Source organism: Ptychodera flava, chromosome 11, assembly GCF_041260155.1.
Source record: "Ptychodera flava strain L36383 chromosome 11, AS_Pfla_20210202, whole genome shotgun sequence".
NCBI lineage: Eukaryota > Metazoa > Hemichordata > Enteropneusta > Ptychoderidae > Ptychodera > Ptychodera flava.
The window spans coordinates 12544513-12571158 of NC_091938.1; the positions used below are offsets into that span (position 1 = coordinate 12544513).

General features: G+C 39.8%; 1 protein-coding gene and 1 non-coding gene across 2 annotated transcripts in view; one reads left to right on the plus strand and one right to left on the minus strand.

Annotated features, from left to right (window-relative positions):
- Positions 1-26646, minus strand: part of LOC139143519 (von Willebrand factor D and EGF domain-containing protein-like) — a 70375-nt gene that overhangs the window by 2942 nt on the left and 40787 nt on the right. Inside the window, exons 4-29 of the mRNA XM_070713920.1 lie at positions 25499-25558; positions 23345-23481; positions 22212-22310; positions 20752-20841; positions 20098-20230; positions 19114-19328; positions 18432-18505; positions 17151-17214; positions 16809-17018; positions 15631-15845; positions 13931-14757; positions 13304-13440; positions 12100-12258; positions 11553-11651; positions 8863-8980; positions 7418-7674; positions 6051-6273; positions 5245-5385; positions 5019-5114; positions 4691-4786; positions 4485-4580; positions 3797-3892; positions 3115-3210; positions 2634-2729; positions 2031-2126; positions 1475-1570 (exon numbers count right to left, since the gene is read on the minus strand). Coding sequence (XP_070570021.1) covers positions 1475-1570; positions 2031-2126; positions 2634-2729; positions 3115-3210; positions 3797-3892; positions 4485-4580; positions 4691-4786; positions 5019-5114; positions 5245-5385; positions 6051-6273; positions 7418-7674; positions 8863-8980; positions 11553-11651; positions 12100-12258; positions 13304-13440; positions 13931-14757; positions 15631-15845; positions 16809-17018; positions 17151-17214; positions 18432-18505; positions 19114-19328; positions 20098-20230; positions 20752-20841; positions 22212-22310; positions 23345-23481; positions 25499-25558 — 4026 coding nt within the window. The remainder of the gene's footprint in view (positions 1-1474; positions 1571-2030; positions 2127-2633; positions 2730-3114; positions 3211-3796; positions 3893-4484; positions 4581-4690; positions 4787-5018; positions 5115-5244; positions 5386-6050; positions 6274-7417; positions 7675-8862; positions 8981-11552; positions 11652-12099; positions 12259-13303; positions 13441-13930; positions 14758-15630; positions 15846-16808; positions 17019-17150; positions 17215-18431; positions 18506-19113; positions 19329-20097; positions 20231-20751; positions 20842-22211; positions 22311-23344; positions 23482-25498; positions 25559-26646) is intronic.
- On the plus strand, positions 15923-15996 carry Trnat-agu (transfer RNA threonine (anticodon AGU)). Its single transcript has one exon. It is a non-coding gene; the product is annotated as a tRNA-Thr (tRNA).

Genomic DNA, 26646 nt, shown 5'->3' on the forward strand with positions numbered 1-26646 from the left:
TTGCCCCGGGCCGACATAAACCGTTATAATCCGTGGTATGATTGACGGTGTTTAACAATGGCGAGTTTGAAATCGTCGCCGTCATATGCCTTAAATACACTACATGATAGCCTTAGTTGATTGCGGCGTCAGATTAATTTCGTCCTGTTTTCTTATAGAACAACTCTCGAATACAACCTGCCTCATCTACAATTGATGCTTCTGATGAAAGAGAGTGTATTCGAAAGTTCATGCCAAATTTCAATTTTTTTATCCAGGTGTACTACAAATACACAACTATCTGCGCCATTTAAGTCTAGCTGGAAATCTAATACTCTTTCGTCTATGGCACAGTAAGAGCATAAATACCAATAAAAGGATGGATGGGCTTCTGATACCAATGTCGGCCATTTTGACTGTATGGAGTTCAAAAGTCGATAAGTTACTCGGCGGCGGGAGATTCAAAGGGTTTGCGTTACTTTTTGAACTTGCACCTGATCTCACATTTTTATTCTTAGCTGTGAGCGTAAGTATAAAATTTGCGCACATTGTATGCATGGTCTGCTTTGAAGAAGTTTTTTTTTATGACGACTGTCAGACTCGGACAGGCTGGAAGTCACTGATATTTGCGATTTCAAGTAAACCTCCAAACGTCCAAACCACCAGCTGGGTGTATTGCAATAATTTCTGACGTAACATGCCCCAAAACGCAAAAACAGGGCAACAAACCGAAAGTACGCCCTCATGCGGTTCATCTCAGAGAAATCGTTCAAGTATTTAGATAAGAACATTTTAAAATTTTACAACATGCAAATTTATTTATTCATAAAAATGTATAATGAAATTACAACACAGCTCAAGAGACACGACTTCTCTCCAATGGGAAAAAACACGAATTTTTAAAACATATTGACAATTTTTTCGATTCTAAATAACATTTATACTGCATGCAACAAGCGAGTTCACATGGTAGAATCGAACTGCTAAACGTTTTATATATTTGCCCATATTTGTGTATTATCGATAAAAACTTGAATTCACAAAGCCTTCCGCCACTGTGTTAAGAGCGTTGACCCCGACATAAAAAACAACATGCAATTCTTTAATGCATTAGAAACATTACACATTCTTCAATAATGCATTCCATGGTATTCCTGATAGCTGTCGGTAGGGACATGATGATGACGATGATGATGATAATGATGATGATGAGGTAAAATGACAATTCAAAATATCTTATGATATGATCATAACATTCCACGCGATTAATGTTTATGTTGGGTGAACAAATATCGATCACTATATCGATTTATTGATGAATGATGGTGATGACGCTGATATGGATGGCGATGAGATGGTGATGAAGAAGACGATGAAGACACAGCTGTTGCCATGACACCGAATCAGAGAATCTCCAAGTCTCGTCTTCAGTGGCGGGACTAACGTCTCCTTATTATGCCGTGCGTGACCGGGGAAACAGTCGCCTGAAACTTACGTGTTTGACAATTCAATCCCGTATACCCCGAAGGGCATTCGCAGACGTTTGGTTGGACACACACCCCGCCGTTCCGACACCCTGACACGCATATGGCTGGAGCAAAATAATGAGAATGTAAACATCTGTTTAAAACATTTTTATCTCAAACATTTTATCTCAATCGGATTTTGTAGCACGTCTGCTTATCCCATGCACTATTGCAACCAATCAACCCGCTTTTTTGAAAACGTTGTACGTGAGCATCAGTCTGGGCAATTTTCATTGTTCACAGACGCTACAATGAGTAACATTCTTAAACACTTGAATTTTCACTGTGGTGGTAACTTATATTTATGAGAGAGAGAGAGAGAGAGAGAGAGAGAGAGAGAGAGAGAGAGAGAGAGAGAGAGAGAGAGACGGGGGCCGAAAGTGCATAATAAATTCTAATTAGTTATTGTGGTAAAGTTCGGTTTTTGTTCTACAAAAAAAACCATGAAATTCATTTTCATGTAGACAAACATGTCATCGAGCATTTTTTTTTGTAAGTTTGCAATCTCTTGAAATGTTAACCAACCTTTATGACACGATGATCCTCTGTAGCCGGAAACACAAGAGCATTCGTTCGGTCTCACACATTTGCCTCCATTCTGACATCGTGGTTCACAGCGAACTGTTGAAAAATCATAAAGCTGTCATTGATCCTGTTCACAGAGGAAATGATGTGTTCTCGCTCGAGGATATTCTTCTGTAAGTTGATTCCACCGAAACAGCAACAGTCAAGTAATATCGTTTCTCACTCTCATGTACGCACAGACGTTTGTACAGACAGTAGAGATTGAAAAGCAGTGTCTTGAGGGGCGTGGTTTCCTTTTTCAACATTCTTCAGAAGTAACTTCGAAATGAATTTTAAAAATCATAAGGTGATCGAATTCGAATTTGACGTCATCTGAAATGGAAATACCGCAGAGTGCGTCTCAAAGTATATTACTGGATTTCAGAAGACGATTGCAAGCTACTCGACTAATTACATGTCTGTGAAAACAAGCTTGTGCTTGCACAAAAAATATTGAAAACAAAAACTCAAGTACGAGTGACATTTTTCGTAGGCGGTGACTGGCATGGGTGAACAAATTTCACAATTTCAACTACGCTGCAACTGAAATCATTAGAAACCCACCTTGTTCGCAGCGAAGTCCATAATAACCTTCTGGACACGTACACATGTTCATCCTCGAACAAGAACCACCATTCTCACATGGTGGTGTACAGGTAGCTGACAATGGATAGACAGTCGTTTGTTGGTCATTTGCAATCGTTAAATGACAATATGTATATGTGTATATGTATGTATGTATGTATGTATGTATGTATGTATGTATGTATGTATGTATGTATGTATGTATTACTTCATACTTAATATGTTTTGTTATTATTACACTAGACTTTTACCGATTTCATGTTCATGCCGCTGTGCCTTTTGCATTCATTATTTTCTACTTTACTTCCCTTGGAAGATTTATATTCTAACATTTCGGAAGCTAAGGAGTCATTACCGGAAGTTGTGATATTTTTATGATATCAGATGGACGACTGTTTTGTAGAAATTTAATCTCTTTTCAATCACCAGGAAATTTTTAAGAGTCATAATAACATCTTACCCATTTCACATCTCAGACCGTAGAACCCTCGAGGGCAAAGGCATTCACCCGGCCGGATACAGATACCGCCATTTTGACAAAAGGGTGAACATATCGCTGAAAATGAATATGAAACAAAAGAGCACATACAACTTAGGTGCTTGAGTCATTCATTTCACCTTATACTCTGTGAGTGTAAAGGTCAGATATACTGTCAAATACAGTGGGGTTGTTATGGCGCTGTTGTTTTACTACTAAACCACGTACATGTATTGCACTGTGAACGAAAAGGGAAGCCACGCTCATTTAACCCAGGATCTGTCACTTTTGATATATTTTCCGGCATTCTTGTTCTGCCTGTAAAACACATTATCTTGTTCTAAATCCTGTTATAACTGGTCAACTTCTGTATACATCCCATGTGTAGTGTCCAATGTTTTTGATGAAGATTACATTTTACTCCGGACTATTACAAGTATTCATTGTATATCGTACATGATGAATATTAGCAGGGCTAATACTTTTGTATCTAAACACACTGCTGGGAGAAGAATGGAAACTGTATTTGTTTCATATATAAACATAATTAATGAAAATGTCCTCAATTTAATTGCTTTAGCGGCTGATAATTTCACGTTTATGGGGCTGCAGTGTTTGCACGTCACATTTATCCTATGCGTCTAAAGCTTTCAGAGCATCTTACCGGTACCACATGTCGGTCCATTCCAACCGGGTCTACAATCGCAGACATCTGGAGACGAACAGATGCCGCCGTTTTCGCAATGTTTGTTACAGGTCACTAAAAAAATGAAAGTTCGAAGTTCATCGGTCAGCAGAGTAAGATAAATGTGTTGCTCACATACACAAACAAGGGCAAAAAGTTTTGTTGCAGAAGATTCCAAAACGCAAAATCATCAATTTCACATGATATGAATTAGGCTACTAATTTGCATAAGACATTCGAATGGCAGCGAAATTCAAGACAGTGTAATAGCCTACTAAATTGTGTCAAATCTTACTTAAGGTGTACTAAAATATAACGTTAAAGGGAAACAGTCATTGGAACTGCGCTTGTGCGAGTTTCTTGTTTATAAACAATGTATTTCGTGCACGATATCTAGATGCACTTCATAGCTGCAACATTTAAATTATACGATGCAGATTATGCCAGACATGTTTTAACTTTCGTCAATCACTATCGTACCTTGGACACAGTGTTTACAGTGGTCATGTGGCTCCCATACGACCTTTGAGCGCAGTTCCGACGATTGTATCCCTTTGGGTATATTTTTCACTTTAATATTTACTACTGAATCCTTTCTTTTATGCTGAGAGGGATTTTTACCGATGGAGGGGTTAACAAACTACTACAAAAGAGATGAACAACTTACTGGTTTCGCATCGTGGACCAAGATAACCATACTTGCACGAGCACACATTTCTGGCGACACATTTCGCGCCATTTTGACATGGCGGCGTGCAGTGCGCTGTAGCAAAGGAAAAACATTTGTAAATTTACGATTTTATCGACAGGTATTTCTGACATATACGAAAGGTTTTATTTTTTTCAAATTAGACGGTAACACAGGATGCCTACCTGTTTCGCAGCGTTCACCAGAATATCCGTTTGCACACTGACAAACATTCGGCTTGACACAACGGCCATTATTCTCACAATCTGGGCGGCAGAGGGCTGAAACAATAAACCGCACATACAAAATGACAAGGCGTTCATAACAATGAGTCCAACGCTGGATAAGTACACACCATGAATATCCTATTGAACTTTTGGAAAGAAACTGGTGAATGAAAACGAAATCGTAAACCTATTTGAACACATATTAATTTTGTTTATTACACACAAAAACATGAATATGTACGCAGCTTAACACCAGACTGCAATATATGTGCTAAAAATATCTTACCAATGTGACATCCGAAGCCTGCATATCCTTCTATACATTTGCAAACTCCTGGATCGGCACAGTAGAAGTGCTTCGGACATGGTCTATCGCACATATCTGTAATATACCAGACAAAAGACGCCATACTTTGGAAATGTGGTACCACTATAATAAAACTCCGTTAAAAACAAAAGGAAAAAAAGGAACACAAAAAGACAATTTTTGTGAGACGATATGAGATTCTGACCCGCACAATCCACGCCGTCTCCGGTTTTGCCCATCGGACACGGACCACAGGAAATGACGCCATCGTCGTCCAAACAATCTACTCCTGGATAGCAAGGGTTCGGGTCACACGATGTTAGCTCTCGCTTCTCGCAAAGTGTTCCTGTGGGTGTAAGCAGCACAAAGTACTTTAAAATGGAAGTCGCCGATTTGCAACAGTTGGCAAAATGGAGAAGTGATGCTGTTTTGAAAATTGCAAGGGTATGTAACGCAAAAGTTTGTTAGATCCAACAAATACCAATTTACAAACGAGGGACATATCATTTAAGGTTGGATGCACCTCGGGGCACAGATATTCGGACTCTCAAACTTCAACAATGCTTTTTTGGTCTGCCGTTTGTAGGGCTCATTTTGAAGAGCATGGAGAAAGTAAAGTTTTTCCCGGCTTGCTTTTGTTAAAATTGAAATTTAATTTTCCCCCACGGATGGCACTGGCCATCTACAATATAAACAGCGGGTAATTTGTTTCCATAGTACCAAAATACGTACAGTAACCCCTGATATTTATTCTTGATTTTGCAAGAGGATAGTTGGAAGTTCCCCTGAAGAAAGTTTTAGCAAAAGTTTAAGACTTTCAATTTCGAGACGCGAGCTACCTAAAGTTTCTAGTGGCACAAGCTTATCGTCACTGAAGTGATTTGGCGCCAAAAAGGTGTTTCTATTTGCATTATTAAATATGTACAGCTTATGAGGTAAGAATATTAGATATTGAAGATAAAACGTAGACATTTCCTCACTTAAAAGGTGAAAATAATGGTTTTAGCCTACCTGAATATCCAGCTGGGCAAACGCATTCGAAACCACCTAGAAAATTCACGCAGGAACCATGGGCACAAGGATAAGATGCGCAGTTATCGACCGTCAGATCCTCACACTTATCACCATCGTAACCTTCCGCACACGTGCAAAAGTAACCCCCGCTACCTTCAGACGAATCGCTGATGGTCGTACAAGTGCCGCCATTTTCACAGTCACACGACTGAGCAGAAATCTGCAACCCGAGGAAACACAGCGTGGAGTAAACAAGCGACCAAACAAACAAAAATGGACGATGAAATTTCAGTTAGAAGGTAACGTTCCTTCGTTGAAGTTCCATTAGATGTACTTTTGCAGTTTCCGTTTTTTCTTGTTCTACGCTAAATGTCATGCAAAAATACACCGTCTGTATGACTATAGATAATGTCAATAATATCGTTTACAACTGAATGTTTCATGAAATCCAGACTAAACTTGTTCATCAACATCTCACGATGCTTTATGTTGGCAAAACTACTAAATAAAATGTGTGATTCAATGAATTCCATGGGGATCAACAAGAAAATGTTCTTGTTTTCTGGATCAAAAATAATGAACACAATCAAAAGTTACGGATATTACTGAATAAAATATGAACGCAGACATCGTTGATGGCGCGACAGATGCAGCAACCAGAAGAAGCGGGCATTTTACATCAAGTTGCAGTATTACATAGATAGTTTACGACAGAAGCTAATGCATGCATCTCGTCTTTTTTCTGGTAGAAAATCTTTTGACAAATTTACTTGAAATTGATGAAATTTTCCTTTTAACGAATTGTTTAGCTGAAACTCATTGACGTTATAGAATAATTTCCAAACAGCCAATCAGCTTCACAATCACAAACGTCACAGTTCCAGACTCCCTAAGTTGCTGTAAATAATGACAATCTACCAATCAGATGTAACCTTTAGGGTGATATTTACTGCAACAGACCGCGTACGCGCCCCTCCCTGTCGCTCGCTCAAAACTTACACTAGTGTTCCATCAAAACTTAGACCCTCGAGGGTCTATGATCAAACCGGTTTATTAAACTCCTAAATCTAGATATTTTCCCCAAGTATCGGGAAATTGCAGTAAGACTTTACAAGAACCACGACAGAAGGATGCATTAAAACGAAATAATATCAGTGCATGTTTAGGTAAACTATCTGGAGCTGTGGAAAGAGTGTTTTCGTGGACGCTGTAGCGTATGTCAGTCAAAAAGACAAGCTGAGTAATTTCTGTTGTAGCAGACTCTTTACACACTGTCAAGTTTCTATATTATTGTGTACAACCTGATCGTACACTCACAGCGGCAATTATAAATCTCTGGGTATTACTGAAAAATATTTATTTACCTCCAGATTGACGTTGATATATTGGCCACATTCGTCGGTTATCTTCACTGCGACGTTCCGCTCACCCGGGGTGTCGGCTGTCCACGTCAGAAGTCCCGATGGAGTCAAATCCATACCGACCTCGTCGTTTATCAGTGTAAAGGTGACGGACGCTCCGTCTGGGTCCAAGGCGGGCACTTGATAGCTGAATTCCTGGCCGACGAACGTCCACATATCTTTGGCAGAGCCGGGGTTTCCAAAGAGGGGCGCCAAGTTGTCTGCAAGTGTAATCGAAGTGAAAGGTGCGTTCTCTCATTATCTCTCTGACCTTGTCATGACTCGGCTGCTAATCATGGTATGATTAATAATGGTTTCAAGGTCACGATCCGAATAAATATTGGTGACTTGAAACGATTGGAACGAAGAACAAAAGTGTCGTCTTCGGACAGATTCAACAAAATATTTAACAAGGGCGAACCATTAGATATACGAAGGGGTGATCAGAAGGAAAAATGCATTCGTTTTTCAAGTTCGTAGAATTTTGAGATTGTAGAACCTCCATACCTTCCAAAAAGACATCCACGCCCTTTTCAGCTAAACGGTGTGAATATTTTTGTCAAAAGCGACATTTTTTCAATAAGTCTTGTCCGCAAATCATTTTCTATACATGACCACCCCTGCTAAAATCTAATGGTTAACCCTTTGGGAAAGATAGTAGCACTGGTAAATCTCGCAAGAGTGTTGAGGATCAAAATTTCAGAATATTTTTTCAAGGGGACGATAGCTGTGACTTTTGATGATATTTTCATTTCTTCTTTCCTATAAATACAGGTACATTTTAGTCCTCTTCTACCTACAGTTTGTAAAAACCCAATTATTATATAGAATAGACAACGTCATTGTTGACGAAGGAATTCTGGTCTGGACTAAAATTCAGACGGTTGGGCATTACGCAAACAAGGGCTTGTACATGTTGACACTCTGAACACTCAGCATTTCAAGACAATTTTTGGAGTGCAGCAACAAACTGTATTTTACAAACATGCTAAGAAATCATCAAAGCTTGCAGCTGATGGATTTTTTAAATAACGACAGCCATATATCATCCTGTACACAACAAGAAGAGAGTTTTTTCTGAATTTTGGAGCAATAATGAGCCGTGCAGTGACGCTCTACCGAAGCTCTAATGGGTCCCAAGAGAGAAATTGTGCTTGTGATCTGCCTATCTCGCGGGTTTGTCGACATTTTTGCGGTTGTGGTAGGTCATGCCCAACATACGAAAACTTGTTTTCAACGCGACCTTTCCCGCGCGGCACGCTTTCAATGCGGTTCATCGTTTCAAAACAAGAAATACACTTCAAAATGTTTGCGCGCTTTATTCCCTCGGAAAAATAATCACTTATTTCCCGCCTTTGTGACCAGCTTTGAGATGTGCGCGGTGTTTACTGAACTCAAAACTTACCAACCTTTGGCGATAGACCAGGACAAGCGGTCGGCCTCTGGAATGCATTGCCGGCAGGAAGGGTTAGTCGGCGATCTAGCCCCGCTTTGGTAGCAGCTGCCTTCAATCAAACACGTGCCGTCCTGAAACGCGACGAACAGAGAAACAACTGAGCGCGAGTTGAATATTCAAACACGGCAGTTCATCTTTGTCTAGTAAATAGAACTGCACACCAATAGCTGATCGGTACGTATAAAAAAGCGACCTAGCGGCCGATATAGCTCCGCTGTGTTTATGTAGAGAATAACTATTTTTGACACATGTTGAAGAAGAAGGTGGAAAATCTTTGATAGCTCAATGCAGTGGCCAGAGAAAAGTGGCTAAAATAAGCTGCAAAAATACACATTGAAGATTTGATCATACTTTGAATATATCACATTGGATCATCCCTAAGAACATGTCAACCAAAGCTGTCTGATGAGTAGATTTGTGAGAATAAAATTTTCTGACCAAAAATGGCAACGATTGCCCCCAAAAATAAAAATTGCAGATTTCATCACAATTACAAAAGATCAAATTTAGTTCAACTATAGAAACCTGTATACCAAATTTCAAAGCTGTTACACCAGTACTTTTTGAGAAACACATTTTTTGACCAAAAATGGGAAAAATTACCCCAAAAATTCAAAATTACAGATTTCACCATTATTTCAATAAATATCATTTAGTTCATCTATAGAAACCTGTATACCAAATTTCAAAGCTATCAGATGAGAAGTTTTGGAAATACACATTTTTTGACAAAAAATGGTAAAAATTGCCCCAAAATACAAAATTACAGATTTCATCAGAAATTCAATATATATTACTTAGCTCATCTGTAGAAACCTGTATACCAAATTTCAAAGCTATCAGATGAGTAGTTTTGGAAATACACATTTTTTGACCAAAAATGGCAAAAATTGCCCCAAAAATACAAAATTACAGATTTCTTCAGAAATTCAATATATATTACTTAGTTCATCTATAGAAACCTGTATACCAAATTTCAAAGCTATCAGACAAGTACTTTTGATAAACACATTTTTTGACCAAAACTGGAAAAAATTGCCCCGAAAATACAAAATTGCAGATTTCATCATAATTTCAAAAAATATCATTTAGTTCATCTGTAGGAACCTGTATACCAAGTTTCAAAGCTATCAGATGAGTAGTTTTGGAAATACACGTTTTTTGACCAAAAATGGCAAAAATTGCCCCAAAAACACAAAATTACAGATTTCATCAGAAATTCAATATATATTACTTAGTTCATTTATAGAAACCTGTATACAAATTTCAAAACAATCAGACCAGTACTTTTTGAGAAATACATTTTTTGACCAAAAATGGCAAAAATTGCCTTAAAAATGCAAATTTACATATTTCTGCACAATTTGAACAAATCTGAAATAGATCATCCCTAGGGACATATGTACCAAATATCAAGCTATCTGACCGGTAGTTTTAAAAAAGAAGATTTTTAAACATTTTTTTTACCAAAAATGACAAAAATTGCCTTAAAAATACAAATATGTAAATTTCACCATGATTTGAACAAATCTGACTGAAGTCACCCTAAGTAAACTGCATATCAAATTTCAAAGCAATCAGACAAGCGGTTTGAGAGAAGAAGATTTTTTTACCAAAACACAAAAAATGCCCCAAAAATACAAATATGCAAATTTCACCATGATTTGAACAAACTTAAGTGAGGTCACCCCAAGTGAACTGCATATCAAATTTCAAAGCAATCGGACTTGCGGTTTCAGAGAAGAAGGCAATTGTTGACAGACGACGGACGACGACGACGGACGACGACGACGGACGACGACGGAGAATCAGCCTATTTGATAAGCTCCGCGTCGCTGACAGCGGAGCTAAAAAAGTACCGAAAAACGACTGAAAAATACCAGCTGTACATTCCTGCGAACTTCTCGAAGGATATCTTCCACACAGAAATGATTAACTTATAATAAAAATGTACGAAAACTGACCCTTAAGGAGAAACGAGTAAACGAGAGGCATATTCCTTAGGAGATTAAACAAAAAGCGAACTGTTTCAACCGCTCAAAATATCAATAATGGAAAACGAAGGTTTGCAAGGAGTGAATTACATAGGTACACACAGAACAATACGTGTAACACGTCAAGAAATGTATTAGTCTATATGCCCCTTTGTAAAAGTATTGTTGTCAAATGATGTTTGCACAATACATATCTATGGCTGGCGGATTCGGGACAGTACTAGTCCAGCAAAACGCTATGGCTAACAATTTTGAATAAAATAAGGAATTCTTGGATCGTAGTTGCTACTTAAGTTATTTATTTCATGTTTAAAGATAGTACATCACCACATATCATAACATTTGACGTAGTGGATCTGTATATGTGCGCACGCGCAATGCTCACCATGCGTATGCCTAGTTCGAGCATAATATTATGGAGTAATTTGTAGCCCATCCAAGGCACCTTTTGTCCAAATGAAGGGAGGCTCCAATATTCTGCAAATGTCATTCATGTAAGGAAACAAATTGACAGTATTTCTCTCCCTCGATAACGCATGCCTACTATTGATTTTCCCTAAACCTACCATTGACATCCTAAATTGGTCGATCTTTGCTTGACATCGCGAAGACAAACGCGTCGATAAAATGTTAGCCTGTGTATGATTACCTTAAATTTGCATGTTCCAGTCCAATCGCACTCTTGACACAGCGAATCATAAACTGTTAACACCGCCTTGTTGCTGGGTTTAAAACCGTCGAAGGAGACCTGAAATAAACCAATACTGATAATATTGTGTACGTATGGAGAGCATGTGCAACTTGATAAGTTATGCAGTGTTTCTTTCAGCATGCTGATTACGCTATCTCAGTTTAGTGAAACCAGTAGAGCCGGCGTCCCTGAAAACTTGAGTGTGCTGTGCATTATTTTTGATCGGTGGATTCTGTTCGGACGTGGATTCATTTGTCAACAACAGTTATGTTAGCTCTAGATCCAGAGGGCGTTCTTTCAGTATATAATTCACAAATGCATTGTCAAGGATCTAATACTGGAAGTGATTTCTTCGATGCCCGGTTGAACTTCTTCGAGGAACCAATCCTGGACATTTGCATAAATCTATTTTGAGTAGTACGGTACTTCTTACAACTATGCATTGCAACAGATTAAACCTACGCATGTATTAGATGTTAACGCTATGGTGTCAAACTGCTTCTACCTGAACTTCCCACCGGAAGAGTCCGTCTTCCGGGTCTTTGCCCAAGCTGGACGGTGAAACTGGAATTGGCGGTAACTCGCAGAGAACTGTTCGCTTGTTGATAAACACTGCTGGTCTCACCGATGGCGGCGCTGTGGTAAGCTCTAGCTCATTCGTCAGCTAAAATAAAACAATACACATTTGAAAATTACCTTTTAGAGATGAAAACTGGTGGGAAACGAAGTGCCTTGTCAAACGTGAAGGTATAATGAATGACATTGAAATTTGTAGGCAGCAGATTGAAGTGATAAATGTCGGTATGAATTCCACGTGACAGAAAAGTGTTGCCTAACCATATACAGTTGAGGGGGGAGCTAACTTAACTTGTACCAGTCTTCTTGTAAGTTGTAGCTAAAACACTAACAGTAATTCGACAAAGCAAATCCCCCTCCCCAAAATACTGTCGCAAAGGCTGAAAGTGAAATATCATGTTTTAATGAGAATGATAATTTTGGATCGGCACTAAATTATGCATGGAACGCCCTCTCCTCGGAAACTTTTCAAGAGTTTTCCACGAAACCAAGGCCAAAGAATTTATTCTTCTGAGAGCCCCTTTTACTGTAGCACTTGACCTATTTTCCTTTATGTTTCTTCTGTTTGAGAATAGTTGCTCGTTTTAATCCCGAAACTCGGCTGTTCTTGCATAATTTCCAATGTCATTGCTGACAGTTCAATTTCAGTTCGTGCTGGACTTTACGTATCAACAATAACATTGCATGTAGCAAGTAATGCACTGTGTTTGTAAGAGAAATACTTCGCATTTCAACGTTGAAAGAAGAAAAACTGTTGGAATTATCAAAAGTTTCAGTAGTAAACCAAGGTCTCTTAAGAGCAATTATAACGTGAGCGAACCCTTTCACTTTGCGACCATATTATGAGCACCAGCAAATAAGCACTATGTACCTTTTAGACTGAGCAAAGAATTTTTTTTATATACCCCGCAGACCAGATTAGATTTATTTTCCACACAAAGGATGAAAAGACGATAGGACAACAAAAAGCTGGATATCGACACATTTTGACGTTCGAAGTTGAATGTGCGTATTTTTGAAATTGGGCAAATCATTGCAAGTTCTACGCATGCGTGAAAACTTCGCAGCCACTCAGGTGACGCGTCGCGTCGTGCCGTTTGCTGCAGCCGCTCTACCTCTGACAGACTACTCACCGAAACCGGCGTTACAATGCACGCAAAGTTGGGCCTATTCTTGAATCGCCTTCCGAAGACACGGATCTTGCTGCAGTTCTGGAAACGTGTGTCACACAGACCATTGTTCTCTAAATTCACAATCTTTGGCGCCTGTGCTAAAGACAGGCGGGAGAAAACGTAACGCTATATGAGAATTCAATATGTTAAGTTACTGAGATGGTGTGAAAGTGCGTAAACGGCTGAAGGGACAATGTTAGAGGAAAATCTAAGCTATTCACATAATCCACATTCAAATTTATTCAAACTGTCCACAGGTTCATTGGTATCAATGTCTATGATTAAAAAGGTATCCCTTTCGACATGATTTTGCCTTTAAAACTCAGAGAGAGGTGCTAGCTGCAACGTTTGATTTCTTCTCTACTACTGTGAAAACACAAAATGTGATTTTACTTGTGTAATGAGATTTCTGATTTCTGATTTTACTCGAGTTGTTCAGTTACTGAGGTCTTTAAAGTTTGTGTTGATAAACAATTTCAGAAGCAGGCTACCGGATAAAATTATCGAAAATGCGCAAATATTGATAGTTTGTCCCTTTGATGTAGGCCTATAGCAAATTTCCCAAAAGGAATAAGCTTTGTTACCCACATTTCTTTGAACAGTCCGGCGGATGATAGCCTTTATCGCAGTCGCAGCCGACCGGTGTGCATAAACCTCGACCACTGCAGTCGTTGGGACAAATCAAACTGTCCATGATGTTCCGGACAGCAGTATTTCCCGCCTCGTCTTGTTGCCATAGAGACGCGTCTCGCACGATGGCGGATTCGCACTGGTTTTCAACGAGGGACTCCGACTGTTCAACCCAGAACAGATCGTCGGTCACCTGCACGTCCGTCATGCACATCTCGATGGCGTCGCCCAGCGTTTGTTTGAGGATACCGCTGCACACGCCCGCCGTCGTTGTGTTGTACAGGAACTCTTCGCAAAGTATTTTGGCCTGCTGTTCCGTTATCCCTGTCGGGGTGGGCCACTTGACTTCGACAGGCGCGAAATCTCGTTCTATCGTATCAGTCACGCGATATACGTAATCTGAGCGGTATGGAATATCATAACTGGTGCTATCAATATCGAACACGGCCGGCGGTAACAATTCTGGGTGCTCCGGCAGGTAATACTCGTTTCTCTCGACGATCTCTGGTCTCTCCCGAAACCTCAGCTCCCTGTTGCTCTTTTTTTTCCTGAAGCTGAAAATATTATTTGCATACTTTGACGTCATGTCGATGGATGGAATGACTTCGGTTCTTCTGATATTGCTTAACTGGCCGCACTCTCGGTCGATGAGAGATTCGTCGATTGATCTCACCGTATTGTTGTAGGGCGCCACCCTTGCCTGCTCCCCGCACTTGCAAAACTGCACAGTTGGGCGGTAGATCTTCAAATCGGGCGATGTATTGAACAGTCCACCGTCGTCTAATCTGAACATGACAAGAAAAAAAGTAACGTTAAAAATGCCTAATATTTTCTCTGTAATGATATACCATGGTATGAAAATTTAGATCACATCGACATCGTAGTAAATAAACAGGACATCGATGCATCCGTGCGATTTAATTAGACACTCCAACCGCGTTAACCAAAATTTCAATGTCTTTTATTAAAAAGGCTCCGTACTTAAAGCCCTAACAGCTGCGAATGTGTAATATACCGAACTCAAAATATTCCCGTTTTCCAAGAGTTTTCTTTGAATAAGACCATTAAAGACTGAAAAGTGTATAATATTTTCATAAATGTCGAAAGTGGCAACGAAATTCAAACGTATTAACACCATTTTAGATTTCCTACCATCATTTTTCAAAAACTATTCATGTGATAGACTAAAGATTACAATAACAAAATGTTGGCCATCATGTGCCGTGCATTCAAGTCAATGGAATCATGCTTGTTTCTTTTATGATGACGATGCGTATGTGCAGGAAATACTGCATTTTTTGTACTTTTCCGTTGGGGCGCCATTTTGTGAGTGCGCCACCCGTTTATTGTTTAACCTATTAAAACGCGTAGGTATGGTCCGAATCAGCGAGCAGTGATACTTCTATACATGTCCTTCAGTTAGCACATTTACACAAACTAACTTTGGTTTTAAATTAAAATAATGAAAATAAAGCAAAAAATTCGCAGCTATTGGGGCTTTAAGTTTTCAATAAATTACTTTCGCTCAACGTAAAAGTTAACGTAGTATGAATCGAAGAAACTAGACGAAAATTGAAAGTTTACATGATCATTATCTATTTCGCAAAGTTGTTTACGCACTGTACTGCGAGAGACAACTTCGGCCAAAATACTCGTACCTCCATTGTTCAACAAATTCGTTGTGTTGTCCTTGCTTCAGCGGAATACTGAGGATGTTCATGTCCCTGTCGTGGAAATCGTTGCTTGGATCTCCGTCGAACAGTCCGCAGAGCCCTATCGTATGGTTGAAGTCGACTGAGGGCGCTTGAATGGTGATACTCATTCCCCAGTCCGCCACGTCCGCACGGACGAACGCTCCGGATGGAAAGTCGATCTGAAAATGTGTAAACACATGAAGGGTAAATTGTTAACAAGAAGTTTTATTGCTCCACTTTTGTGGGATAATTATCCGGCGCCGTGGCTTAGTTGGTTAAAGCGCCTGTCTAGTAAACAGGAGATCCTGGGTTCGAATCCCAGCGGTGCCTAACTTTTGGGAAGCGTTGGGCAGTTTTTAACCCCTCCTGCAAAGCAATGTCAGTGACACTAAAATTCAATTTTGATTTTGAATAAATTCGAAATTTGGCAATCTTTCGCGTTTGTTTTGAGTTACAAATTCTGACCATCAACTACGTGAAGCGCCTCACACAACAGTATTCATTCACATAAATTTTATTGATTTAGTGTTGTTAACGTATGCAAATCAAAAGATGACGAGGGTTCATTAAAATATCGCTATGTTCATAGAGCGCATGTCGCGCGGTCCATACTTCAAAACTCTTCGAGTATTTGGTAGAACTGTACTCGAGAGGGGAGAGGTTGAATATACTAATTCGGCTCTTTCAAGTATTTAGAACAAGTGTCAACACAGGGCATCATTTGTATCTGTTTTAGAGGCGAGGGTAAACTTTGACAGCTGAGCCCTTTGAGCGCCAGAGTCAATTTTTGTCACCTTTACAAAATGTTCCGATTTTTGCCAAAACTTTTGTGAAAAACTGTAGCCAATGAAATGTGATGTCCATTTGATCCAAAATTAATAAAAATATTACTGAAAAATTCAAAAAAAAAATGGTAAAATGTTGCACTGAAATTCGGGTGGGAAAAATTACTGCACTCAAAGGTTAATAAAAACGGAAAATGACACATTTTAGAAAAGGCGGACAGAAGGATGGTCATGTTTTTGAGGATCGTCATGGCGGGCACTGCCCCGCTTCTTCTCGTAATTACTGAAGGCTCCCCGGGCAAAAATGATAGCTGGATAAAAATCAATGTCCCTGCACGATGTATTCCTCTTTCCTACCGTTATCTTCTTGCCGTCTCTACTCTCTTTGATCCTGACGCCCGGTGACAAAGGAAACAGTCCTCGAGTGTTGATATTGGCCGATGTTTCCAGGAAATTCCCCTCGCACATGTCGACGGATATGATGTCGTTATTCTCTCTGGCGACGAAGCCACAGTTGCAAGAAATCGGATTCGACGTGCCTCCACACGGCCAAAGCTTGTTGTGGACCTGAGTAAGGTAAGTAGAAGTTTGAGGGCCGCATTGACTACGATACTTGGTAACGATGCACACCAAGAAATGCAAATAATTATGTCATTGTACTACAGAGAAAACATAGCGAAAGAACGAAAAATAACATACCTCAAAGTCTCTGATCGTACTCTTATAAAGTAAGAAAGTTCCTGTTTTATAGTAATCATACTTTCTGAAAAACAGAAATGATAACAATATTGAGAATATCTTCCTTGGAAAAAATCTACGGTTCAAATTGCACTGGCAAAGAACACTAGTTAGGATGTGGTTAATGATAGACCGTTACAATCTGTAGTACAAAATCTATGTCTTCAAGGGCGTTGGTCGTCATTTGCGCACGCGCGAGATATAATGATTGCATAGTGTGGTGTTGATCGCAATATTTTGTTCACAAAGTTTGATATTGTCTCGATAAGTGTATTGTCATATATTTTCAATGAAGATTAACTATTCAAACGTTTAATGTTTGCGAAAAATCGACTGAGTCAAAGCGGGTGATCAGTAAACATGCGTCTTGTGTTTGCTTTTGGACGCAAAGTTTTTACGGCTCTATGGCTGCAATTGCCTGACAATTTCATAAAATGTAAGCTGGGTGACTTGGAGCTTGCCGTGGTCGAAATTAAACTTGACGTCACACTGGCTTCGAGTAGATGGCATGCGGGTAAAACAATGGTTTACAAACAGAAAAACGGGGACATGCGCAGATGACGAACGAGGCTCTTTAATATTTTCAACTTTTAAGCTTGATTTGAGGCCCTCTTCATTGAATCCTCTCTTTACAACTAGTCTAGTTTCTTCGCTATCGAGGTCTTTTGTGAACCTTCACGTTTACGAGTTCTCTTTTCCCAAGAGGGAACGATTGGTAGTCTGAATCGGAAGCAAGTAGTCGGCGACCATTATTACTTTGCTCCGGATGGATCAAGGTTTTGTGGAACAAAGTATGAGAGAAAGTTTGAGGTTTTTCCTTTGCAAGGCAGCTATCAATTCATCACTTTGCCAAGGTAGTGTGTCAAGTGGCCGAACTAAAGCGACGGACCTCCACATTGAATCACCGGAGTCACTAGCAATCAATCAGTCAGTCAATAGGTAATCGAGTGATTAGAGACAATGCGCTCCTGCGGACGTTGACTAATGGCCATATTAGAAGGCCCATTGGACTTTGTATAGTAAGAGCAATTCATTTGATTGAAATGTGCCAAGGGTCTGACGTCTGCTGGCCACTGCCATGGGGGTCAAATGAATGCTCCACAATATCAAAAGTCGCTCGATGATTTATTGCTGGTGTGTGGATTAAAGTGAAAAAAACGTGATTCGCTAAGTCTATCACGGGAAGCCGTGTTATTACCATTTACGTCATTGGGAGCGTGGGGGTCAGCGAACTTTGTTTACCTGCCGTCGAAAGTGATGAAGTGCGGATCGGTGAAGGAGTAACATTGCGCCGTGGGCCTGTCTTCTACCGTCACCTGCGAATAAATGATGAAGACAAGCAACAGTGAAAAGATTTAAGGTAGTATGCGCCTCGAAATTGAGAGACTTAAACTTTTGCTCAAACTTTCCTCAAGGTATCTTCCAACCATTCTCTTTCAAAATCAAGAATAAAAATCGGGGATCACCATGCAAATTTCGGTACTTGAGAAACAAATAACCAAAGATTTACCGATATTTGAAATTCAAAATGGTTGCCACCCCTGTATTAACTCCACAGAAAAATAAAATTTTCGAATTTCGAAAAACTAACCCGGTAAAAAGTTTTTTTACACCGAGAGCTTTAAAATGAACCCCTACAAGTGGTAGATCAGAAAAGAATTGTAAAAGTTTGAGAGTCTGAATATTTGTCCCCAAGGCGCATTCTACCTTAAATTAAGTTTTCCTTTACAGTAGACTTTCTTTTCCTATTCGGGACGGGCGCTTCTTCCTGGGCAGACAAAAGAGCGTTTTCCTTCCTTGCAGAAGGATACACCTTGCAAACACATAAGAAGTTAATTCTGCCGATAAGACTCTAGGGAGAGAAGAGTGATTTTTCACTGCAAACAGAAAGAAAGTTCTGAAGGTCCTGGGAGTGTTGACTTACATCAATGTCTGATGGGTCATAGCCATTCCAAATTGGGTCACTGGTCCGTATCTTCTCCGTCACTATGGCAACGTTTCGGTCTCCATCTTCGGTGAAATCGGTCACGGCCGTCACCAGGACTGTCTCAATGCCGCAGTGAAGTCTGTTGCACGGCTGCGGCGTGAATCGAACCGAGCACCGAGACAGAACGATGTCGTCTCCGAGGCGTTTACCGTCTAAATAAAGAGGAGAGGCACAAACACGTTACTTCATCTACCTTCCCTAGAGACACCCCTATCATCAGGTTCTGAGCTCGCTGCGACTTGCAAAGCTTTGAACAAGTTGAAAGCAAATCAATGAAATACTCGACAACTTTAGTTGCGAGTTTATGAACAATGCTGAAAGTACACTGGTTGCAACATATACCATCTTTTTAGTATTCTATGACTGCAAAGATGAATTTACTTTAATGTTCTCATGGCATTGTAAATGCGCCTTTTCAATGATATATAAACTTGATGCGAGCGTACAATGTGTATGGATTAATATGTTGTAGAGTAAATTCTGGAACCTTGTAAATATGCTTTACAACAATACCACTCTGCCGTGTGGGCCACCTGAACATTAATAGTTACCTATACAGATCGAAAAATCGCTGTCAAAAGTTACAAAGGCTGACGATTTTTCGGGACATGGAGTCGGCTGACTTGCAGGGTGTTTGCTAGGTTATATGTGATTGGTCGATTGTCACTATTCACAGCAACTTAGGGTGTTTATTTGTCATTCAATTATAACGGTAAGATTCTGCCAACCAATTGGATAACAGCTTCAAAATCGCTGCAAGTCGGTCCCATGGAGTTCACGTAGACACAATAGATGGTTCGTGGAGTTACCGTATAAATTAGCCTATGTGTACTAGACGTTCAGGATCGCCCTCATATTCATGACGACATCTTTCCAGAAATCTTCCACACTAAAATCACCTAATCAAAGTGTCCTACTCACCAACATCTACCGTTTTCAAATTCACAGTGACGCCGCAAGGCTCCGACTCCCTGCAAACTATTGGCAGGGACGTCTGTAGCGTTACCATGTGAAAAGAGCCATCTTCGGCCAGATTGAGAGATGACGGTACCACCTGTATCATTCAAACACATGACATCATGTAAATAACACAGACAGAACAATAAATTGTCGAATTCACACGAAAATCGTAGCTTTTGACCAGTTTCTAACAGCAAGATCGAACTGCCAAATCTCATGTCTAAAATCGTTAATTGTTTGAATTTCTGCTGTTGACCCTGACAGTCATAGCATGATCTTCTTAGGTCAAGAATTTGAAATGTAAACTTGTTATGATTTTTCAAATTTGTCTGGAAGAAGTGAGAGCGAACGAAGCACTGTAAACATTTAGTTGAACTGTTAAGCTCTTCACAGAGAGCGAAGTGGACTATTGTAAATAGTTTAGATAGGGTAGAAATTTGATCTCATGTTACTACACCTCAAATAACAACGTTTTCTTTGACAAGATATATAAGCAAAGATATATAGAAAGAACTCGGAATTTTGCTCATTGCGTAAAGTTTTGTCGAGTTTCACATAAAATTGATATTTGACATTCCCGATGATAAACTTCCCCCATTTTGAGGCCATACGAACATTTATCCCGGCGAAGAATGGCTCCGACGCCACGGGGTCGCTCTTGAAGTGTCTGCTCTCGATGAAGTAAGCTTGCACTTCACATATGACCTGAAATGAACGATAGAATCACGCGATTATGTAAATTCTCATCAAGTTCGACTTGTTTGGACAGGTCGGGCTTTTAAGATAGTTCGAGCCTCGAAAGTGAAAGACCTTAAATTTTTGCTCAAATTTTCCTCAAGCAAAATTTTCAACTAGTCTTTTACCAAATCAAGAATAAAAACCAGGGGTCACTTTGCATAATTTGGTACTAGAGAAAAAATTAGCTCCCATTTACCGATATGTGAAATTAAAAATGGTTGCCCCCCTGTGTATATCTATGGGGGAAAATAAAATTTTCGATTTAGAAAACTAAGACGTTGAAAACGTTTCTCTCTGCAAGAGTTGTAAAATGAGCTCCCACAAGTGGTAGATCAGAAAGGAAGTGTAAAATATTAAGAGTTCGAATATCTGTCCCTGAAATGCTTTCTACCTTAAAGAGACAATGACTGTAAGTTGTTTTTAAATATTTTCATTAGTTTTGTTCAACAAACCAGTACGTTTTTGTCCTTCTATCTAAAACACGTCCAAATGCAACGTATCAGAACTGTCAACGAAGCAGAGATTTTTGCACAATATGTAATCCCACAGTTGACTAATGAATTCTAGTCCTGACTTAACTTCAGTTGTCAACGATAACATTACAAATACATGGTTGTCGTTGAAACGCTGAACAGAGCAATTTCAACATGATATTTAAGTAGTACAAGAGATTGTTGTTTCACAGAGAGAACGAAAATACTGTAAGTATATCAAAAGTTAAAACCGATGGAGTTTTGATTCACGCCCTGACTCCCAGTGCTGCCACCAGACGATTGCGCCTCGTCAGATTGAGTGTTCTGAGTAGGTACCAACGCATAGAAGTAACAACTAAAATGATCAATTGCAAGAATTCTCTCTTCTTAGCTTTGTATTTGTTTCATGGGCGTAGGTATTTAGCGCTAGGAATGCCTGCCGGTCGAAGTAGTATTTCTCACTGCCCTGGCTGTACATAAAACATACAAACGTTCTGGTTATCTCAATTTTGATGAAAGTAGACAAACGCGCCACCATGTTGTATCGGCAAAGTTGTCAGGTTACACCCAGATGTAGGACGAAAATTCTGCCTTTCATGACAAAGGGGATAATATGCTACAGTATGCATAATACGGATTGCCTCAAAAAATATAAAAAGGCGAATTAATACGACTGAAAAGAACACAGCGAAGAAAAAAAATCGTCAATTGCAGTACTCGAATGTTGAGCGACAGAAAAAAAAACTTACAAATAATAAACGTTACTATGTTTTGTTTCCTCAACCTAGATCCGCCATTACAAAAAAAGTGAGCAAAGATTGACATAGAATGATGTGGGAAAAGTGACACCAAGGACGACCTTACCGACTCTCCAATCAGTGAGTTATCTTTAATTTCTATCCATGAGCGCGGCTCTGTTGTATCCATGGCGACGAGCTCTGTTCTGCTGCCATGGTCACCAAGCTAGTAATCAAAACAGAATTACAGAATTACAGTACATTAATATTACAGATTTGGTTGATTGACCGGACAAAACGTGACTCCATCCGACAGCTGGACAGTGGCTGGCAAGTGTACATGTGTTGAGTAAAGGCACACATTTGAAACATTCTTGATATTGATAGAGGTTGGATACAGGGAATAATGTACCAGCGACGCATCAGACTTCACAGCGCAATCCCAGGTACGTGAACATTCTCGCTTTGAAAACGAGAAGTTTTCTGATTTGCATAACCAAACGATACCTATCAATACGATTTGCATAAATGAATACTAATCATCGCGCTTTGAAGATTAGTTGAGTCACAGTCCCTCCACCCACCAGGGACGGTGGTTGAGTATATGTTAGTATATAGAGCAAGTACAAGTTTTTTTCCGATATCATCAAAACGCTCTCATCCTTTATGGAACATTTTTTAACAACAGTAATTTAGGTAAGTTGTCGAAGATGTGTGTATGATCTTTCTGTTACACTTGGATGATAATCTCAAAGGCGTATTGTTAAATTCGAATGAATGGATTAATGTAAGTGTTTGGACTGCTGGACCAGGTGGACATTTTGCTGAATCAAATTTTGGTTTGCAGGTGGGCATGCGCATTAGAATGTCACCCTTCAGCATACACCCATCGCTGTCATGTGGGCCCTGCTATCGATCCAATATACGCTTTGAAGCAATGTGCATGTAACTCTGTGCAAAGTGGACTTTTGTTCGCATGAGCAACAACGATAGAAGGCCAGCCACACAATGGACAAAAACGTACATTGAATCTGATGACGGCGTGACGAAAACGATCATTATCTCCATGCGATGGGAAATGACGGATGCAATTATCAATATATGCCTTGATTAGATTTGTACACAGAGAGCCCTGTCATGAATTTCTAGCCAAATAACGGAAATGTTTATAAAAGTATACATTATTGTGACCACCAATGTTGGCTTGCAATTTGAATTGTACGTGAAATCTCCCGCCTTTCATTTCTTTGCATTTCTTACCTTCAGCCAAGTGGAAATATATCCCATGTCTAAACTCAGGTTTGTGGCCGGTGGCGTGAACGTGGCCTCCATGTAAACTTTATTGTTCACAACTGTCGGTGTTATGGCAACGTCGTTTACTGGATTGGGAGCGCCAACTAGAGACAAAATATAAAGGAAATATCAATATTCACGATCAGCATATTGCGAACTGACTCACACAAGTCACATTTATATCGTAAGTTATTCATTGCATCAATCGTCCGACAGGCCGAGTACCAATTATATGGCAGGATGATGTAAACCATTACATGTCAGTTAAGGAGAAGAAAATTTCTCTGCCAGCGGCGACAGATCGCGATTTAAGAGAACGGCGTTAAATTTTGCGTTGTATATTCTATTTCGAATTGACTATTACTCTGTGTATGTGCGTGTACATACACATGTGTGCACACTATCACATGTATGTATGTACGCTGTAAGTAGATGGTATGTATGTATGTATGTATGTATGTATGTATGTATGTATGTATGTATGTATGTATGTATGTATGTATGTATGTATGAATGTATGTATGTAAACGCACAGATATATACATGTATCGGAAAATTGCAGCTATGCGTGGAACTTTAGTTACCGAAAATATTACTTAAAACTAGTAATTAAAATGTTTCGTATTTCCTTTCTTGTGGCATTATTCTCCGTGTGTGGCACAAGAACATATTTTTGAGAAGGACTCCGACTGTATATTTATATTTTGAATGGCTGTTGGCTCCCTTGGAAACGCGTTCTCCGGTTCAGGGGAAGATACAGAGCTTGTTATACATGTATCCGATGGGTGAAAAATGTCTGAGCAGTGATTTCTCCGATGTCGTGTCACATGATATCAAAACAACACGTTTTGCCCGCGATTTACGCGTGATTGCAAACATACATGTACTTTTGTACTACTACAAGGCAGCGGAGGTGGTATGCCCGGAAGGATGTGGGCGAATATCGCATACCAACCACTCGGATTGTTTTCGTCTGAACGAAGAAGCGCATCCAGCTGTTGTCGAACTGATCTAGAAGGATTTTGACGACGCATGTAATTCAGAGTGAATACCGATCAATTTTTATATATTTTCACTCATCTACCGCCTCACTGCATTCCCCGACTACATAAACGTCTAACTGAATGTAAAAATTCATCAGCGTCTAAATCATTTTATAAAAGCGCTCATAGTCAGTCGATAGCGTTATTGAAGCATTTTGCGTTGGACTTAACTTGAAATGGGGATGGTAAGAATGCTTTGACTTTGGGCCGTTTGAGCGAAAAGGCAGGAAGAGCATGTAAAACGCTATAAACAGTGTTTGTTTTCTGTATTTCATGGAGGATGGAGGCAACTTTTGTTCCTTGTAAGCTTATGGCTTACAAGAAAACTTTCTCTGTACTGGACTGCCGTCACAAAAATGAAGAAAATAAAGTGGTGTCAGATACCATGATGAGGGCGTTATAATCTGTAATGACCTCGATGTTTTCCAGCCATCCCAACTGACATGATTTTTGAGTCGCAGTCCGAATAAATCGACATAAAATAAAGTCTACAACTCTCGCGATATGACTGTTACCGTCCTGGGGGGTACGATCAATTATGTCAAAGCGACACTTTTTTCTGCTTGTTCTACAACAATGTGACATTATAGCGGTAATAAATTGTTTTGTACTGTCCTAAAGGAGGCAAAATACTGCCCCTGTTGATCTATACATCACTCGTGGGCCATCGAACTTCGGTCTCTGGGGCTTGGAAAAAGTTAATAAGAAATAAACACCTATGGGATCACACATACACAAATATCAAATTTTTGTCTACAAGGCAAGACGCTGCAAGACGAATCCGCCATTAGTTTGGATTAGGGTGATAAATTAATCTGACACGAATCTGCTCCGTATATCGCGCTCAACAGATTATATATACTTTAAGAAGAGCGTCAGGTTTTGTTGGGATAAAACGAGTGTGGAATGAGAGTCGAAGGGTGCACTCACTGCATCTCTGTTTTTCTGGCGATCCACATATTCATGGCCCGCTGGGAGTCTGTTCGTGTTTCCATGCTTATAAGCATTACGTCAGAATGTTTCCGCTTGGGAAATTTGAAGTATTAAACTTTTTTTTAAATTCCCGCTCATTACTTACCGCGGCATGGTTGAAATCCATCCACCGAGAATTCGTTTGGCTTGCACGGTGTCTTAACCTCTGCGAAAAAAGAACAGAACATGGACACGATTAATTAACACGATTAAACGTTAAAACAAATTGAGACCGTGGGTCAACTGATCAAAGTAATGTTCTCTAAGTCGACATGTTCGAAGTTTTGTGTTTTAAGGAAGCAAAGGGGAGGTCGTGAAAGTGTTAACATGTACGAGGAAGACAAAACATACTTCAGATTTCTAAGAATCACGAGACGTTGATTCCCGATAATGGGGCGTTTTTCAATCGCAGCATGGCAGTGGTGGTAGTGGGGGGGGGGAGGGTAATTGAGGACGAGGCTGAAGTCTGGCTGACAAACAACTACTGCAACAAACAAAATCTCCATCGCAAATATCACCACCACCACCACCACCACCACCACCACCACCACCACCATCACCACCACCATCATCATCATCATCATCATCATCATCATCATCATCATCATCATCATCATCATCATCATCATCATCATCATCATCATCATCAAGGCCACCGTCACCACTGTCAACATTATGATCATAGCCGCCGTCGTCATCGGTATCGTTTCTTTTGTAAGAAGACTTGCCACAGTTGTCAATCAGTTTTCCAGTTCAGTCGTCATCTCATACGCAACGTTTTGTAATTCTAATGACCCTATCATATACATGTACTACTCTTCTAAAGTTTGTTATCAAAAATCAAATATTGCCATCATTAACAAGTGAAAATAATGTCAACAGTGCTTTGGACACTAACCATTGAAACAAATGGCATGCAAAAATCGTTTCAATGAAGCTCAACTCTGGGTAGTGAAATGAGCTACAGACGAAAATTACCAGGGACCGCATTCGGTTAAAGTGAATTTATCAGGTGTGAGCTTCAACCAAGGTTTTATCAGACACGAGTGAGACACGGCACGAGCATTGTTGAAAGCGTTGACAATGGTGTTATAAGTTCCATTTTCGACCTACGAAACATATCATTTGTATTGAATGAAAATACTGACTGTATTACGATTTTGTTTCTCTAATCGCCTAATCTTCAGTTTCCGAGTGGCACCGGTAGGATCAGTATTTTAGACAATAAGCTGATATCTAGAATGATGTTGGTGC